The sequence below is a fragment of the Leptonotus elevatus genome, chromosome 8 (genome assembly GCF_054856555.1).
Source record: "Leptonotus elevatus isolate MCC_2025b chromosome 8, RoL_Lele_1.0, whole genome shotgun sequence".
NCBI lineage: Eukaryota > Metazoa > Chordata > Actinopteri > Syngnathiformes > Syngnathidae > Leptonotus > Leptonotus elevatus.
Window position 1 is genome coordinate 18,040,295 of NC_141246.1, and position 18,555 is coordinate 18,058,849.

At 41.0% G+C, this 18,555-nt stretch overlaps 1 protein-coding gene across 4 annotated transcripts in view; it reads right to left on the reverse strand.

Moving 5' to 3' along the window:
* myh11a (myosin, heavy chain 11a, smooth muscle) overlaps positions 1-18,555 on the reverse strand; it is a 28,357-nt gene that overhangs the window by 5,379 nt on the left and 4,423 nt on the right. For 3 of the 4 annotated variants that reach the window (XM_086082444.1, XM_086082442.1, XM_086082445.1), the window contains exons 4-35: positions 15,927-15,954; positions 12,094-12,193; positions 11,939-11,965; positions 9,184-9,276; positions 8,974-9,037; positions 8,657-8,755; positions 8,339-8,482; positions 8,150-8,245; positions 7,956-8,074; positions 7,728-7,880; positions 7,468-7,641; positions 7,224-7,397; positions 7,026-7,140; positions 6,651-6,844; positions 6,403-6,524; positions 6,249-6,318; positions 6,010-6,170; positions 4,966-5,074; positions 4,752-4,883; positions 4,434-4,640; positions 4,200-4,337; positions 4,007-4,130; positions 3,749-3,920; positions 3,382-3,594; positions 2,179-2,323; positions 1,863-2,069; positions 1,678-1,782; positions 1,441-1,593; positions 1,121-1,369; positions 833-1,045; positions 543-755; positions 311-472 (exon numbers count right to left, since the gene is read on the reverse strand). In XM_086082444.1, the coding sequence (XP_085938570.1) occupies positions 311-472; positions 543-755; positions 833-1,045; positions 1,121-1,369; positions 1,441-1,593; positions 1,678-1,782; positions 1,863-2,069; positions 2,179-2,323; positions 3,382-3,594; positions 3,749-3,920; positions 4,007-4,130; positions 4,200-4,337; positions 4,434-4,640; positions 4,752-4,883; positions 4,966-5,074; positions 6,010-6,170; positions 6,249-6,318; positions 6,403-6,524; positions 6,651-6,844; positions 7,026-7,140; positions 7,224-7,397; positions 7,468-7,641; positions 7,728-7,880; positions 7,956-8,074; positions 8,150-8,245; positions 8,339-8,482; positions 8,657-8,755; positions 8,974-9,037; positions 9,184-9,276; positions 11,939-11,965; positions 12,094-12,193; positions 15,927-15,954 (4,475 nt within the window). The remainder of the gene's footprint in view (positions 1-310; positions 473-542; positions 756-832; positions 1,046-1,120; positions 1,370-1,440; positions 1,594-1,677; positions 1,783-1,862; positions 2,070-2,178; positions 2,324-3,381; positions 3,595-3,748; positions 3,921-4,006; positions 4,131-4,199; positions 4,338-4,433; positions 4,641-4,751; positions 4,884-4,965; positions 5,075-6,009; positions 6,171-6,248; positions 6,319-6,402; positions 6,525-6,650; positions 6,845-7,025; positions 7,141-7,223; positions 7,398-7,467; positions 7,642-7,727; positions 7,881-7,955; positions 8,075-8,149; positions 8,246-8,338; positions 8,483-8,656; positions 8,756-8,973; positions 9,038-9,183; positions 9,277-11,938; positions 11,966-12,093; positions 12,194-15,926; positions 15,955-18,555) is intronic. The other variant, XM_086082443.1, reaches the window with a different exon arrangement.

Sequence of the window (18,555 nt, forward strand, 5' to 3'; positions counted from 1 at the left end):
CGAGGCATTTTTTACTCAGATGTTTTGGTTGAAAAATTCGATTTGTACGAGTTCCGAGACGTTCAAACTCCGAGGTTCCACTGTATATTATTCTGGTTAATATTGCGTAAGTGGAATATGAGTTATCGGCACCGATAATCGTCCTGGCCGATAATTGGTCTATCTCTAATAAAAATTGCTGGATTTTTCTTCATAACTCATATTCCACAAATGTAATATTAATCCCAATGTCATGTTTGGACTAGTGAGGTCACATATGACATATTATTGTCAAGAAATGTTTAAGGTTGACTTCCCCTTTAACTCTCACCTGAATCTTTCGGAGCTGCTTGATGGCCTCATCTCGTCCCTTATTGGCTGCATCAATCTGGCCCTCCAGATCTTTCATATCTGTCTCCAACTTCTTCTTGGCTGCTGCGGCTGAGGCCCTCTGCTTACGTTCATCCTCGAGCTCCGTCTCCAACTCGCGCACCTGCAAGGTGCGCAAGGTGTTAGATTCCTAATGTGGCCGCAGTAACTTTCTGTGAAATGTGTTTCTTCACCTGCTTGACCAGCTGTCTCTTCTTTTCCTCTCCCATCTCATCGCGTCCTTGCAGATCCCTCTCAAATTGGGCCTTCAGAGCCTGCATGTTGACCTCTAGGCGCAGCTTGCCATCCTCGGCCGCCTGCAGCTCATCCTCCAGCTCCTCCAGCTGAGTCTTCATCTCCTCCACCTGGGCCTCCAAGCCTCGCTTGGACTTCTCCAGCTCATGGACCTGACAGTGACCAAGCATCAAGTTCACAAACGACGCATTCAGCGACATCCTGAATTGAACACGAGTCAAGCTCGTACATTTTTCCCAACATCATCCTTTGAGCTGATCAGATCCTCCATCTCCATCCTCAGGGCCTTGTTGGCTCTCTCCAGCTCCTCTCTGGCATCCTGGGCCTCATCCAAAGCCCTCGCCAGGGACAGAGCCTTCGTCTCCTTCTCTCTGGCCTCAGCCTCGGCTCGATCTCGCTCGTCTGCATATTTACTGGAGATAGACTTCTCTTCCGCCAGCATCTAGAGGCCAAACATCTCATCATCATCATCTCATCATGTAGCGGTATAATGAAAACAACATCAACGCGGACAAACCTGGTCAAACTTCTTTTGCTTCTTCTCAAGGTTTGAAACGTTCTGCCTCTGGTTGTCAAGATCCATCAGTGTGTCCTCCAGCTCCTGCTGCAGACGGTTTTTAGTCTTCTCCAATTTGTCGTATGCGGAAGCTTTCTCTTCAAACTGGGTGTTGGTTGCTTCCAAATCTCTCTGCAGACGTTTCTTGCTTTCTTCCAGCAGCTCATTGTTCCCGCACATTTCCTCAAGCTTTTTCTTTGCATCTGACAGCTACAGGAGAAGAACAAAATGCACTTTGTGTGTTTTTTAACATTTTGCAACATTTCGCAACCATCTCTGACCTGGATGTTGAGGGTGGAAACGTGTCTCTCAACGTTCCTCTTGGCCTCCATCTCCTCCTCGAGCTGCTCCTGTAAACTGTTTTTGTCATCTTCCGCCTGTCGAAGCTTTGTAGAGAACTGCAGCTTCTGACGCGTCTCCTCAGCCAGCAACTCCTGCGAGCACCGAGCAGGTCAAAGGTCAGACCAAAACCCTGCTGCTTCCTATCAGAATATAACATTTCTGCTGCAGTGACTAACCTGTGCATCCTGGAGTTGTGAACTAAAGCTGGAAACATCTTTGTTCAGTTTAATGTTCTTGCTTTCAGCTTCATTCAGTAGGTTTGTCACACTCTCCAGTTCAACCTGTGGGGGGGGGGATTTACATCTATTTGTATGGGTTTTTAGTTTGACATATTTTGTGTTTACTTCAGAGAGCCAATTACAGTGATCTTAGAGCAGCGTTCTCCCAGTTCAGCCTTCTGCTTCTCACTGTCATTGAAGCGGGATTGTAAATCTGTCACTTGAACTTCCAACTTCTTCCTCTTGTGCTCCCCGTCTTGTTTGGCTTGCGCGAGCGAGCGCACCTCTATGGTTAATTCAGATGTTTCCTTCTCCAGGGCTTGTTTGGCCTTTTCTAAGGTTGACTTAACCTGGAAGTGGAGAGAAATTTTGTTTATTGTAAAAAAAAAAAAAAGTCTTATATTACACAAATCAAGAACATCTATCAAGTGCTCATGTGTGAAATAATGGAGTCATTACTCGTTTTGACTGTTCCAGTTGCTCTGTGAGCTCCTCCACAGCCTGGGTGTGCTTCTGTCTCATTTCATGTATCTGGGCTTCGTGGGTTCGGTTCTCGTCCTCTATGGCTCTCTTCAGTAAGGTCACCTCCTGCTCACGTTTGGCTCTGCAGAGCAGAAAGAATAGATTATGTAGAATCTACTAGAAAAAAAAAAAGTGACACCTCTGCTTGGTAGGTTTTCTTTAACTCATTCACTGCTATTGACGGCTATTGATGTCAAAAATTAATTTGAACTATTTTTATTAGATTAAAATTTGAGTAAGAGTAAAAAAAAAAAAAGAGTATGAAAACCTATAAATTTTTTATTGTACTGTACATTTAGAAAAACTATTGAAGTCATGCGATTAATTACAATTAAAAAATTTAACCGCCTGAGGCGATTTAAAAAAAATGAAAAGATTATTAAAAATTAGGAGCGTCAGGCGATTACATTTTTTAATCGCAATTCATTGCATGACTTCATGAGTTAACTCACAATTAATCACAAATTTTATATCTGTTCTAAATGTACAATAAAAAAAATTCTAGGTTTTCATACTCTTAACAAAAGTGGAAAAAAATGTTAAACTAATAAAAATTGTTTAAATGAATTTTTGACGTCTGCAACCGCCAATGGCAGTGAATGAGTTAAAAAAGCTTTTAAAGGGTAGGTCAACCTCCCCAAACATTCTTGACATTAATATGTTCTATGCAGCTATGCTAGTCTAAATACAGTATTCTGGTTAATAATGCGTTAGTGGAATATGAATTAAGCAGCAAAATCCAGCCGTTTTTTATCAATAACAGAAGGCGGCCATTTTGCCCAATGCTGTTGAGTGAAAATGACATCACAGATGCTCAGGTCTCAGGTAACAACCAATCACAGCTCAGCTTCAGAATACAGGTGAGCTGTGATTGGTCGTTGCCTGAGCCCTGAGCAACTGTGATGTCATCTTCAGTCAACAGCAAGTGTCAAAATGGCCGCCCCCTGGGATGGATAAAAACGGCTGGATTTTGCTGCATAACTCATATTCCACAAAAGTAATACATTATTAATCAAAATGTCATTTTTAGACTAGTGGAGCTGCATAGAACACATTATTGTCAAGAAATGTTTAATGTTGACTTCCCCTTTAAATGATTTGCTGCCACAGCATATCTGATTTTGTGACAGTATGTGAGACCTGAGTTCCTGCTGGGTGGCGGTGCTGTCCAGTGTATCCTCTAGCTCCGATTTAAGAGCCTCCAACTCTTCTCCCAAGTCTCGTTTGATCTTTTCTGCTTTGTTCCTGGCTGCCCTCTCCGAGTCAAGGTCTTCCTGCAGGTCAGAGATGTGGCCCTCCAGCTCACGGATTTTCTTTAGGGCGTTGTTCTTTTGAGCCGTCTCGTCTTCTAATCTATAGAAAAGGAGGAAACTCGTTTATTACACCTAATTAGAGGTCATGTTAAGCAACATTATTCAATTCAATCATTCACATTTTCTTTGCCCTGTCAATTGTGAACTGTCCCAGATAATTTCAGATGACTAAAGAACTCATCACGAGACTTTACCTGGCCAAGGAATTTTGTAGTTCCTCCTCTTTCTTTGCCAGCTGGGCTTTGAGTTCCGCGATCTGGGCCTGCAGGTCCGCCAGCTGCTCCTGGAGATCGTTTGACTCAGCCTCTAACTTACGCTTAACCTTATCCAGCTCCTGCCGAGTCTTTTCCTCCTTCTTCAGTCGGACTGGAAGTAGAGCAGAAGGTAAACAACCCAACAAACTATCAGTTATGGAATAAGTCTGTAAATTGAGGTTCCTAAACAGTGGTTACCCTCCAGTTCTGAGATCATGGACTCATGTTTATTTTTCAGTTTGGTGAGGTTCTTCGACTTCTCCTCTTCTTCAGCCAGATTAGCACTGTAGTCTGCAACCCTCTCCTCCATCAGCTTTCTCTCCTAAAAAATAAAAATTGCTGAGCCAATAATGTCACTTAAATGCCATTACGTTTTTTTCCCCTCATTTACCTTCAGCAGCTTGTTGTTATGATCTTCCATCACCAGGATGTCATCTTCAAGTTTTTTGATTTTTCCTTCACAGGTGACCTTCTCCAGATGCAGCTTTTGGCGCGCATCCTCCTCCTCTTCTAAATGCTCTTCCAATTCCTACAACAATGAGGCGATAACATGCTTGCTTTAACTTGTATTTGGAAAGAATGACGTGAGATAACCGACAGCAACCACGAAGACAACATTCATCACCTGCATCTGCTGTTGCATCTTCTTCTTTTCCACCAGAAATGTCTGAGAACGTTCTTCCTCTTCGTCGAGTCTTGCCTCCATCTCATGGAGGATTTCCTCCAATTCCTGCTTCTTAGCTGCCAAACGCACCCTCATCTCCTCAGCTTCCGCATACAACTCTGTCTCAGCCTGAAGCTGCTCCTGGAGTGCATTTCTCTCCTCCAAAATCTGAAGCAAATTGTCAGTCAAAGCCAGAGTCAGGTTGAGCAGCTCACGGGAGAATGGGAAGCGAACTTTATTGGAACCCAAAGCGGTACATTTGTGTCATTTGTAGTTTACCGCTGTGTGCTTCAAGGTGATCTCGCTCAGCTCTGATTCATACTTTGCTGAGTTTTCTTTTGATTTTTGCAGCTCTTCATCCTTTAGGCTCATCTCCTCCTCCTGACGTGTCACTTGCAGGAGAGGTTTAACCTTTTTGGGAGTGCAGAAAAGTGATGTCAATATTAAATATTACGATCTTTAAGTTACGTGGACATGTTATGGACATTCTGACCTTTGTGAAGAGTCTCCACCACTGCCAGTTTCTAAGTTTGAGGTAGGCGGCACAATTCCTCTGAATGACTTTCATGGCTGTGAGTTGTTGCTGCCTCTTAGCAAATGCCCTTTAAATGATCAACAAAACAAATGCATCATATATGATGCAATACATGCTATACAAGTGCACACACCCATAACCAACACTTATAGATAGACCTAGAACAGCTCTTCTCAAATAGAGGGGGGCCCTTGGGGGTACAATGCTAGGGGGCAAGTGTATCCTCAGTGGAAACTTTTGTTTTCTTTGCCATACTAGAATTTGTTGTAATTGCACATTCACCACAGTAGGTGGCAGTGTCACCCTCATAATTAGAGAGTGTGCAGGAGTATTAGCTCCTCTACAGAGGTGTACTTACAACATCTTTATAGACCAAATTTTACATTTATTCTTATTCTTATTCTTATTATATTTAAAACTTTATACACATATGATACTATTTAAAGTCGCGGCGGCGAGTTTGTGAAATATTTTCTTCTTCTTGGGTGGGTGGGAGGCTGTAATACAGAAGCACTGACTTAGACTAACACTTAAACATTTGTCACAATGCAAATCAAATAATTGAAGATGTGCATCTTTTCTAAATCCAATGGAACTAATTTAATGAGATACCACAGAGAAAAGCATCTGAAAATGTGGAATGGGATTTTTCATGTTAAATAAAAATTGCTGCCAAATATGCAGACTGGATTAGATCTGTTGATGTTACAGGCTCTGAACCTGCATACACATATTGTAGCTCAATTTTGCCAATTATAATCAAAAATATTTTGTTTGACCTGTTATGGGAAAATAGTACTATTTTCTTTAGGTTGCTTATACAAAGCAGATAGGGACATACTATGCACAGTTTTCACACAAACAATTGCAAAAACATGACTGCAATTAGCGCAGGTAAAAAAAAAAATCAATTTATTACAACTGTATGCCGTCTTGCCTACACATCAGTCATGCTCCAAATCATGAGGTGTGAATCATGTGCGAGAGCTTGCATGTACGTACTTTCTGGCCAGGAAGCCTCGGGTTTGGGCCTGGAAGGCGATGATGATCACAGTTATCTTCAGGTCTCTCTCTTCCTCCAGCTGTGCCAAAACTCCTGTGCGGAAAAATATCTTGCTCTGCCCGATTCTGTACAGATTTGGATCCAGGTCCAGATGTTTGATCTGTTGAAAGACATCCATAACTGTCATTGTGACCTTAAATTCAAAGCAGCAATTTTGGACATAATAAAACAAGTTTACCATGAGGCAGCAAGCTTGTTTTCCATCCATAAAACCTTTGGGAATAGCACTTGCTGCCAGAACCTCATAGCTATAAGAGAAATGTTTACAGAAACAATATTTGGATGTAGTAGCACAATTGTGGTTAGCAATAGTCGCATCTGAGCTAACTCACCGCTGGCGAAACTCTTGGAAGACAATTCGATTAGGGAATCCTTGTCGGCAGATTCGAATCCCCTCCAGCACGCCGTTACACCTGAGCTGCTCCAAAACCAGGTTGGCATCCAGTTTCCCTGCCTGAGGAGAACTTTACTTGGAAGGGCACTTACTACTTAGGCTACGTATTCATGGTAACAAAGATCTGAAGTAAATAATGTTTTTATCAATAGCACATTTTTTGTACAGTAAATATTTTTTCTTCACCCTTTTCTCATGGTTTGGAATGATGCATCTGACAAAGTTGGGCTGGGTGTTGTGCAGTGTGGTCATGAGTTTGGCGAGGGACTCCTTATAGAGCTGTCCCACCGTGCGGAACATTCCCTTCTTGGTCTTTGAGCCACCTCCCATCGAACTGTCTGACATCTTGGCAATGGTGTCAAGTCCCACCACTCTGTCAGCTGAAGCACACAACACACGTCAGTCATTGAAACGTACACAACAGACAACAGTGCATTTGATCACAGATCAAAACTGAACATCACAATAATTAGATATGAATTTGTCATATTGCATAACTGCACTATATAGACATTTAATGAGATAGGAATATGGCCAAAGCAGGTATGTCAGTGATCTTACCATCTTTCCAGAGGTCTTGCACAAATGAGCTGGATGAATTGTTGAGCAGTGCTGTGACATTGTCATTCAGCGGGTCCATGTTCTTTGTCAGCCAGGCTCTGGCGTTGTAGTCCACCTACAAGCAAACAATATTGGTTTAATTTTATTCAGCAGTACTGGAACATGTATTTCAGCAACAACAACAAAAAGTATCCTCACCTTTCCAGCATAGTGAAGAACAAAAAACTCTGTCTTGTCTTTTAGTTGTTTTGGCTTTGCAAATTTAATATGGTTTCCTTGGGTGTTCATGAGTTTTTCCACAAAGGAGACGTCTGTGGCTTTGGGGAACCAGCACTCTTCATCCAGCAAGGCCAGAATGCCTGGAGGGTTGTTCTGCAAGCAATATGAAGAATTTTACATAACAGTAAGAAAAGCTAGTTGTCACTGTCCCAAGGCAACTCACCGGCCTCTCAATAAGCTCTATGCAGGGCTGCAGATCCAAGCCAAAATCTATAAAGTTCCACTCAATGCCCTCTCTCTGGTACTCCTCCTGCTCCAAGATGAACATGGTGTGGTTGAAGAGCTGCTGGAGCTTCTCGTTGGTGTAATTGATGCACAGCTGCTCAAAGGAGTTGTCCTGCAACAGCCATGAAACAGAACTGAGGATGCCAATTGTCCACAAAAGGGTAAACCTCGTGACATTAGAGGTCGACGTGTCCATACCTCAAATATCTCAAAACCAGCGATATCGAGGATACCCAGGAAGGAGGCCCCTTGACGTTTGGTCTTGTCCAGGGCTTTGTTGACTCGGCCTAGGATCCAGCGGAACAGGCGCTCAAACACAGCCTTCGCCAAGGCTTCAATAGCAAAGTCAGCCTATTAAGTGCACATCAAACGCATAAAGTCATTTATTTTATTCATTCTTTCATAGCAGAACACGCTCTTTAGTACCTGCTCTTTGGTCTGGGCTTTTTGCACCACCTCCCTGCCAACTTTGATTCGAGGTGTGAGGATGGCACGAGTGAAGTCTGTCACGTTGATGCCCTGCAGGTGACACACCTTCTGAGCCGCTACAGGGAGGAGGAATATATGTATTATACAATAAGTCGTAGCAGAGTGTTATGTGATTTCCAACTGTATCTAACCTGTGTTGTCAGGCATGGTGGCCTGCTCTTGGTTCCTTTCTTTCTTAAACTCAATGTTTCCCAGCTGCATGACCGTTGAACACACCTTCAGCATATCTACAGTAAAACAGTAACAGCATTGGTAGGATCCATCCATCCATCCATCCATCCATCCTCATCCTTTTCAGAGCAAACTGGAATTTGTGATACCAATTCGCTCCTCGTCCGTAAAGCCCATGATGCTCATGGCCTCCATCGTCTCCTCGTACAATTCATCATCCTGCTGGCCTGGGATCTGGACGTGGCCCGCAACTAGGAAGCGGTAGTTACTGAAGGGTTCCAGGAGGAGCTCCTCTGAAAAGATCATAACAATAAATCACATTGATATTTTTCAGGTTTTCATGACCATTTCTTTACGTTACGACTTCAGAAATGGGAAGGACTAAAATGGACAAATGAATTACAGAGAAGTATTGATTACCGTAAGTCATGTTTTTGAGTCAGAAGTGTCACTGTCAAAACATTTACCTCGGACGTTGTCCTTGGCACCAGCAATCATATAGTAGAAGATATGGAAGGCTCTTTCTATTTTTGCCTGTCTGATACAACGAGACTTCTCCAGGAGGTCTGGGAACTCATTGATTAAAGACCACAAACAAATCGTCAAGTATATCCTTTGTCTAACTGTGAATGTCTCCATTAGCCATTATGTGTTGCCCAACCTGTGAATCTTACAGTGCTAGTTAGCTGGAGTGAGCACCTCTATAGTAACATTAGCAAGTCCTAAACTACTGGTCGATATGACTTCATTTTTGCTCTGCAGATATAAAACGTTGGGAGGATACAGGTCTCAATATTGGCTCCAACAATGTAGCCTGTCACATCAAAGTTGATTCGGATGAATTTACCCTGTGTGAATAACAATAAAAGGAGTTAATACATGAAATAATGGGTCTTGCAGAAAAGGCAAGTACAAAAAAAAAATCATGTAATCAGAGATATGATTTTTAAGAGTTATTTTAATCGTGAGACTAAACTTTAGGGGGGAAACTCACAAATCGGGAGGAGTTGTCATTTTTGATGGTCTTGGCATTCCCGAAAGCCTCCAGGATGGGATTGGCCTGTAGGAGTTGCTTCTCTAACTCTCCCTGGTGACAACACATTTACACAATGAATGGCCACTGATGGGGGATGCTGATTGGGTTGATGTGGGGCTTTCCCAGAATATGATTCATGTGTGTTGACAAAAAAAGACAATAAAGACTCTAAGAAAGCATAAATACAAAAGTAGAAAGTACTCCACAGATCTCAAACTACCTCCCAAACTACTACTAAAGCCAACATATAAGAATTCCAGAAAGTTATGTAACCAAAATCTGACCTGAGGTTAAGAGGCAAATGAGGGGAAGCTGATATATAAACAGATAAGCAGGTCAGGTTGGTTCAGCTGAAAATAATATTACCAGCACATTGCCTCTGAGGAATCCTTCAAGTGAATGCAATTTTATGTGCATGTTGCACGTGTTTGCAAACTACAATCACGCTGATCCTACAAAATGAACGTTTTCTCTCAGTAAAGCAACTTTCAGCATTTGTGGCATGGGTGTCATTTGTTTTGTTTGTCATTTGTCATTTGATTTGTTGCTGCTTTAAAAACATGATGACACAATTTGAAAATATTATTTTTTCCTACAGCCCGTGTTAGTCATGGGCCCTTGGAATCATCATCTCCCTTTTCCCCTTCGAGATGTTGTTGGTCTGTAGGCTCGTGGGTGGAATCGGGCGATTGGAAAATTAGGTAGACTCCACCCCAATGTGCATTGAGCTAATCCACCTGATCAAAGGGCTCTGTGTCAGCTTTGAGGTCGGGTCAGACCCTGTCAACCTCCACCTCAATGACTCTTCTGTTTCTATCTGCCTAAATGGGATAAAACTATCAGATGAGGAGAAAGGTGGCAACGACTGTAGCTTGATTGAAAATAGTGACGTGATAATGATGGAACATGTGTTGTGCAACATGATGGTAGATCCTGTAAAGGCTGAAAAGATTGACAAGATACAGACCAGCTGATGGACTGAAGATCAGAGCTATCAAAGCAGAAAGGATTGTCTTGTTCATTTAAGCTCCTGGGATAGGTCACTAGAGAAATGAAAACGAGAAATAGAGCACAGCAGAGCAGCAAGAAAGAGAATGGGATAGTTCACGGCAAGGCTTTTTTTTCTTGTATCAAGGTTTACTGCATATTAGTAGATCTAGGCGGTCACACATGAGTGAAGAGAGCCGAAACAATAGTTTTGTTAAGGTGAGGTCATACGCCCACAGTTGACACCAATAAACCAAAAAGAAGCCCATATAGGTAATACACGAATCAGTCACAACATTGGACGAGTATTCAAATAAAAGCAAATGGGTCTTTTACAATGGGCTTGAATAATAATACAAAAAATACAAAAAACATTTTATATGTACCAGCATATGAATCCGAAGCTACAATGTCAAAGTATATCTGGATCTAATGCTGAATATAGCAGAGATGCATTTAAATTATACTCCAGTTACTGAGTAAGTGTGAAATGCTCAGGCACTGTTAGTTAATGTCCCTGTAAATTATAAAAAAGAGGTCTTGTAAAATTGACACACCACAGAGAAGAGTGTTGTTAATAAGCCTACACAATTTGAATAAAAAAACAAAAACAATCGCCACGAATATAAAACGAGACTCCAAAATTGCCCCACTAAACTTCAGCTATTACTCAAATACATTCTGACAGTATGTACACTAATTAGCGAGCTAACTGGCTAAGTGAGCTAGCGGGCTGGCGAACATATTAAACAGCTAACTTTCTCCGAAGTGTCTCCCACAACAGCAATACTGTAGCCCAAATAACACAAAACAATTAACACTTCAGGGAACATGAATTTTTCAGGTTGTATATGGCTTTGCTAGCTAGCTGCATGATGCCTTTTTAGCCACGGCCAGAAAATCTGGACAACTGAAATGGGGAATTTTTTTTAATTTTTATTTTTTTTACTGTACCTCAACTATTCAATCCTACATTATTGTCAGTCTTTTCACATGTTTTCAGCAATTATCTTCAACCACATAATGTATTTCGAAACAAATCTCTGAATTCACTTTAGATTGTGCACTTTTTGAGCATCAGTGAAATCAACTATCAAATGTTGTTAATGGTTCAGAGTTAAAAAACACAAAAAAAAAAAAAATATATATATATATTTTTTAAGTTGACCAATAATGAGTGACAATTGCAAACTAAAACCACAAAACTAAAGTAAATGCATCAGGTCAGAACAAACAATCTTCTGGGAACGCCGGGGCAAAGAGAGGGATGAAGAGGAGGAGTCAAGGAAGAGGACGTGTATAAGGCATAAGAAGAGTAACTGGGCATGCTCACACTGTGCACATTGATTGGTGAGAGACCCTTTCATTGCTGGTGAGGCTTAATCTCATCCCCACCGGCAGTGAAAGGGTGTTCACTGAAAAGGTTTGACACCAAACTCAACATAGTAAACCAGCAACGCTAGTTGGGCCTCACTGGCCATTCTGGAGGTTTCAAATGTGACTACGAAGCACTATGATCATGCAAATCCACTCTCACTGGGTAACACAGGAAAATCTCAGGTTAGGGGAAGCACTCTCTACCGTAAAGATTTGAACTGTGGTGTTGAAAAATAGATGTCAAAAAACGTCTCTTTGGTAACTGAGTGACACTTTCTTCATGCACTTTTAAATCTCAGGAAGAAACAGCACACACAAAAACACACGTCAGGCATTCCCCTTTACTCACGTAGGACAACTGTGATCCTGATTGTTGCTATTTGGAGGAAATGGCGATATACAGAATTAAACTGTGCAGCATCCTAAATACATTAAGAGTGAGGGAACTGGCTGACAGACCCTTTACTTTTCATTACAGCGTGGTGACTTTGCATGCATACTTACAGCACTGCTGTCTTTCTTGCCTTTGTGTGACGACGCCACTACAGCCAAATACTGGATGACTTTCTTGGTGTTTTCTGTCTTGCCAGCGCCAGACTCCCCGCTGCGGAGGGGGAAAAAATGTCAATGTGAGACCGTAGAGGATGAACAAAGCTACCTCACACGAAAAGAACAGTATCATCCTGGCTCAGACAAACAGTAAAATCTTAGTTTTAAAGAAATTCATTGCATGATTGTGATGCTTTTAAACACAAGCCCATCCGTTTTCCAACATTAAATGTGGCGTGTGATCTGAGATCCTTAAGAGAAAGACAGAGTTGAACAATCCCAGGGCCATCAGCCATCTAAGTCATGGCTCCTTAAAAGGCATGGGAGGCTGTGTGTTAAGGCTTGGACGCTCTGAGAGCATCCAATCTATTTTTTCCTGTTCTCATCTGGCATAGACCCACAACATCCAGACACCAACTGCAATCACTTGCAAGTGCTGAATAGATTCTAATGGTCCATCAAATTGAATCCATGTCCTGCTCAGTATTTAATAAGGACATGTCTAATATTTACAGTATTAAGGTTAGTTTGGAATGAAGAATTGTACATTGATAACTTAGCAATGCTCAATTTGCAATCTTTTCAAAAGGATTAAACTTTGACCCCTCATAGGAATCAACCTAAAGCAGACCGTTATTTTTTTTTTAATTTTTGGTTGCATGGCTTCAACCCCACATACGCCCATTTACGTCTACTTCCAAAATCTACTTTAGTCTGATTCATAAAAAACATGTAGTGCACACAAAGCTTTGTTTCAATGGGAAATAAAACACACCATATGAAGCCAGTTCTTTGATGGCTGCTGCAAAAATAACACTGATAGTGTACATACAGTGCATAATAGACGCACATACACACACAAAACACGCACGTCATACATGACATTCCATGTACTTCACCAGGAACATTTCTGCCATATATGGCCCCGACTGCCTGCTTACCCTCAGAGCAGTTGTAGTTTTAACTGAAATGGAAATGTTGACTGCTGGGACATTACTGGGCACGTGTTCAGCTCTCGTGTGTCATTCCACGTTATCAGTTTAAAATATTTCACATCACACGTCACATGGATTGGATTTTCTTACATTAATTGAACCTTGTGTATCCCAGACACGGATTCCCCTGAGTGTATTTTTTTCTTTTCTAAAATGGCCCACACACATAATGAGATGTAGACAACCAAATTCTTGCAACAAATCCTGGAACGGGTGAGCGAGATGAGGAAGTGGTGTGATTTTTATCAAAATGTATTACAGCATCCAGTGCTGCAATTTTGGAGTAGACGAAGCCTAGAGGGCATCAGGGCATGGGGAGAAGAGCACTTCCCCTTGTCATTGGAATGCCGAGACCAGAGTATTAAAAGCTTTTGCTTTGGCTCCTTGTGTACAGTTTGATATTTGGATAATGACTTGAGTTTTGGGGTATTTTGTCGTAGTATGCCACCACAATGGAATTCAAATACTGTACAACAATCAAGAATGTGTTAGAAGTGTCACATTTTAGCTTTAACTTGACAGGCTTCACGAAAATATGGAATGTACCATTTTGGAATTGAACCCTTTTTGTGGAGTACATTTTCCAAGGGTCGTAAAGTATTTGGGAAAAGCAAAATTGATCAATATTAACCATAATTGTGCACATATCAGATTAAGTCGACAGTCTGTGGACGTGGAGCTGCATTGCCAGACCTTCACTGTGACCACCTTCACTTTTTACAGGTTGTTTGTGATCCTTTGTCTTTAGCAAGTTAAATGCATCCTTGTCGGCTGAGATCCGGCAACTGACTTGGCCTTTGAAGAATATTAGAATTCGACACTATAGATATATTTACAATTTTGTTCGAATAAAGTGGAGCCCCTGAAAAATGCGATGCATAAAACATCTGTAATTCCTAAATGGCAATTGGAAAAACTATTGTTCCTACTTTGCCTATCTTTATTATTGTACATAAAGGCAAAAATCATAAAAATGCTGCCAATGCTCAATCCATCCATAAGTTTTAACCTAACTGTATGTATCATAAAAGCAAACGTTAGATAGAAAAACATAAGTCAAGTCCCGGAAAGATGTTCATTGATGATACAAAATACAAAAAGTGATTTGTTTAAGTTTCACTGAGAACATAAAGCAGCAAAATAAATAAATAAATAACTAATAATAATACAAACAAAACTAAAATAAATACCAAATTAAATGCATCTCGTGTGGTCCCAAGTTTGCGAGACAGCTTGTCTCTAGATGAGCAATTCAGCTGCTAACAAATAGCTTGAAACAAATAAACAAACAACATGGAGGCCAAACTTTTGGGAGGCTAATCTTGTTTTCTAATCAGTGTAAAGGCCAAACTTCCGGACCAAGGGTCTGAGTGGAAAGCCAGGCCGCAGTCATCGGGGAGCACTACAAACACTTTAAAGCATTTCCAAAGGGACTCTGGATACAAATATCATAGCAGGATGCAGTGTTTGTTGACAAATCAAACAATTTGTGTCCCTTCTACTATTTCAAGCTCACATATTAAAGTTATATTTGTAATTCCATCCTCTTTCCCTTTCGCCCTTGAAAGAAATAGAGGAGTTCCATTTGATTGAATTAGAATTTATGCAAGCATCCTTATGCCAAATTCAAACTACGCGACTTTTTTGTCTTTCACGACAGTCGCGCTGTCAGATTACCCGATTAATTCGTTCTGTGTCGTGGACCGGACGTGCAGTCACACTACAAGTCCGAATCCAACAAGACACCCCCCGATCATCGCGTGCTGTAATGCCAAGAGCACCGCGTCGGCACTGGTTGTCGGGGAGGCGGAACAAGAAAAGCGGCAGGAAGGGTGCGTTTCTATATGAATGGAGCACGCGGGACAAGTGCGGCCGTGCCATTCTGCATAAACATGAGCGCATTGCTCTCGCTCCCTGCTCCGGTAGTTATCAAACAGTGAAATATTTTATTGTATTTGTATATTTTTATTTATTTATACTGCTTAAATATTTATTCGTATTTGACTTGTTTTAGTACAGTGCATTTGATACGCGCATTCACTCCGAACCGCCCTTCGAGGGGGAGAAAAGCCCGGTCCGAATTCTATAAAAATATACTGTATATGTCTGTCCCAAAGATGTTCCCATCCTTACTTATGCCCAAATCATACTTAAAAAAAAATAAAAAAATAAAAATTAGAACGACAGTCAGAACATATGTTTTTTGTAGGATACTCTATACGTCGCCGTTTCTCCTCTCTCTCATATATATATATATATATATTTATTTTTTATTTTTATTTTTTTATATTTTCCGGGTTCACCTGTCTGGCCAAGTCCCATGAGATATCCAGGGGAGAAATAAATATATTAAAAAATATATTTTTTTTTAAAGGAGCGTGCTGGTTAGTGTGCGATTGACGTTTCACTCCCTCTCGCTATTGGTCAATGCTGCGGAACCAAAAGGAAGACGACGTAGGTATGTCACATTGTGCGACAAGACGAGCAAAAATTCTGACATGCTAGACTTTCGTCGTGATGGTCGTGAATCGTCCCAGACAACCAATCGTTGAACGTGTCATACTACACGGGCGACGCTACGTCAAGACAACTCAAAATCGTTCACGACATGCCCCGTTTGTCCGCGACATGTCGGTCGGGCCAAAATCGGCCTATTTTCTTGTAGTCTGACCATGGCACAAGGCAGTGCAAAACACAAGCACGCACATAGCCAGTGTGTGACATCATGGAAAACGGTTCAGGGCAAAACATGACAGTAGTAACTTTAATTAAAAATGCCAGATTTTCACTTACGTGCAGAGAATGGATTGGTCCTCACGATCTGTAGACAGAAACGTAATGAGTGTTAACGTGTGTTACACATAGACAAAACTGTTTCTTTCCTGACCCTTATGTTTGAGTGAGTTCCTTTTTCTTTAAACACAGCTACTATACTGTATGTCTTAAAGGGACACTTGAGTCATTTAGCCATTTTCAGCAGTAAGAAGTTAATATTTTGTCCAAAATGAATTTCATTATTTTTCATGTACAATTAATACCTTCAAAAACAAATGTCTCCACTTGCTGTCAATTGAAGATGACATCACTTGTGCTGAGGAAGTAGGTAACGACCAATCATGGCTCACCTGTTCTGCATTTGGTTAGCAAACTGAGCCATGATTGGTCGTTACCTACTTCCTCAGCACAGGTGAGGTCATCTTCAGTCAACAGCAAGTGGAAAAATAGTTTTTAAAGGTATTAATTGTTCATGAAAAATAATGACGTTATCAAATTCATTCTGGACAAAATATTAACTTTTCTACTGCGGAAAATGGCTCAATGAGTAAAGTATGCCTTTAATGAAAATGATCCATTTATGAGAATTAATATCATAAAACTAGATATAATATAATTCTTGGGACAACGTCTTGAAGACATTTCACATGCTTTATCTGCGGAACATGAAAGGCTGATGCAAAAATGCAGCAAATGGGATCCTAGTCACGACTGAACTGTTTAGCTTAGTTTATGCTCTGCACCACTTTACTACTCCCCCGTGTAAACTGTGAATAGTTTGGCACTGGGTGTAAGATAATGTGCACTTAGTCACCACATCATGATAAATTCCACTGGTTCATTGAAAAGAACAGCTGCTTAAAGAGATGGCTGACTCATTAGCGATAGCAGAAAGCGGATAGGCAGTAGAAAAAGGAGAAGATCCCCATCCTAAAACCAGGGGGTTTAAGAAAAAAATCATGTTTAAGAGGGTGAAACAAAACAGTAGAATTTATTTGCAATAAGACTTTCTAGTACACTACCCTGACCAAACCATGAATGTTTCATGTGCACGTTTTATATTACAAGAGACAGAGAAAGTTTGTCTGATGTTGCTGACAGGTACCCTTTTTATCGTGAACACGTTTAATGGGTTGTAACATCTGAGGACTTGGATGTGTACTTAAGGGATGTGCTGGAGAAAAAGAATGCCATAGAGTCTTTTTTTGTGCAGTAACCAAACACCCACCCACACAAACACAAATCTAAGTATTGTGGTGTTTATGTTATACAATGCGAAACCTATGAATTTTCATTGTTCACATACTGTACATGTGACAGAAAGGAGCTTGTTCTCGCAAGGAAATTAGTTGAATTTAGTCCAAAAGATAATGTACGTGCAAGAACTGGAAAAAATAAATACTGTGAGACTAAATTAATATAATTTTGTTATGAGAAAAAAAAGCCCTATGGAGAAAAACTTATGATGGTTATGAAAATATACTTTACAGTAGTATTGCGCTAATGCTAAATGGCACTTTTTTTCTTTTCTTTTTTTACATTGTTTGATCTTCCATTAGGTTGCACATGGCAAAGAGGTATGAGAAGCAGATCCCCACCAATAGAAACACTTTACTAATGCTCATTGACTGCAGTAGTTTTGGAATGAGAGTAAGTGACTTTGCGAGAGACACGACTTGGCAAATCACAATGAGTGCAAATCTAAAAATTATATGGACACATTAATTTCCGTAGGCCGGTGGGGTGCCTGGTAGGCCTGCCGTGCCCCATTCTCCGGGCTCCAAGGTTTGCTCTCCGGCCGGTGGCCCGGAGGTTGTGTCCTGGTGCTGCCGCGGCCTGGGGGAGGTTTTCATGTATGCCAGATCCACCACACCAGCATCTACCGAAATTCAAACACGATCTGCGTCTTCCTCTGGTCGTTGAATCGGTGGAGGCTGATGTCTGTGGATCTCACTCTGCTTCATCTATCCTTCCTTCCTTTCTTTAGTCTTTCCTTTGGTCTCTTGAGGTCTCCCTAATTTGTTGGAATTTTGATGTTTCTGGGGTTGGTGAAAGATTCTGGTTTGTAACCCTGTGGGTAGAAGGTGGTGTCTGGTCGGTGCTGGATTTCACTTTTCTTTCTTTTCTTTGATCCTTCCTCGGGTCGCCTGACAACTTCACGACTAGCGGGATTCTGAAGTCTTTGGTTTAGGTGAAGGGTATGGGATTTTTAATAGGTTTCAGGTGAATTAATGAGCACAAACTCACACGCACGCACATATGCACACACACACACACGCATGCAAGCAAGCACGCACGTACACACAGAGAACAATGATGAGGACATGTTGAATCAGTAAGATTACCGAATGAACAATACTGAGCGCTCTCTCAAAAAAAAGAAAAACAAAAGAAATAAAGAGTCTCTTCTTTCATTAGGAAAAAGGGTATATTTCTATCTGTTTCCGTTTTGCAGCAATTAACATTAGAATCTAGCTCGGTTTCATCATTATTCACAAATCTATTTAGAAATGTGAGTAAAATAGCTTTTTTTCAACATGGCCCTGGTTGATTGATTTTTCTCTGCTGCCACCTGCTGGCCGTTTGTGTAATGACTACCATTTTTTTCAATTGTTCTTTGCAGTTAAGAGGCTGCATTAAAGCCCTG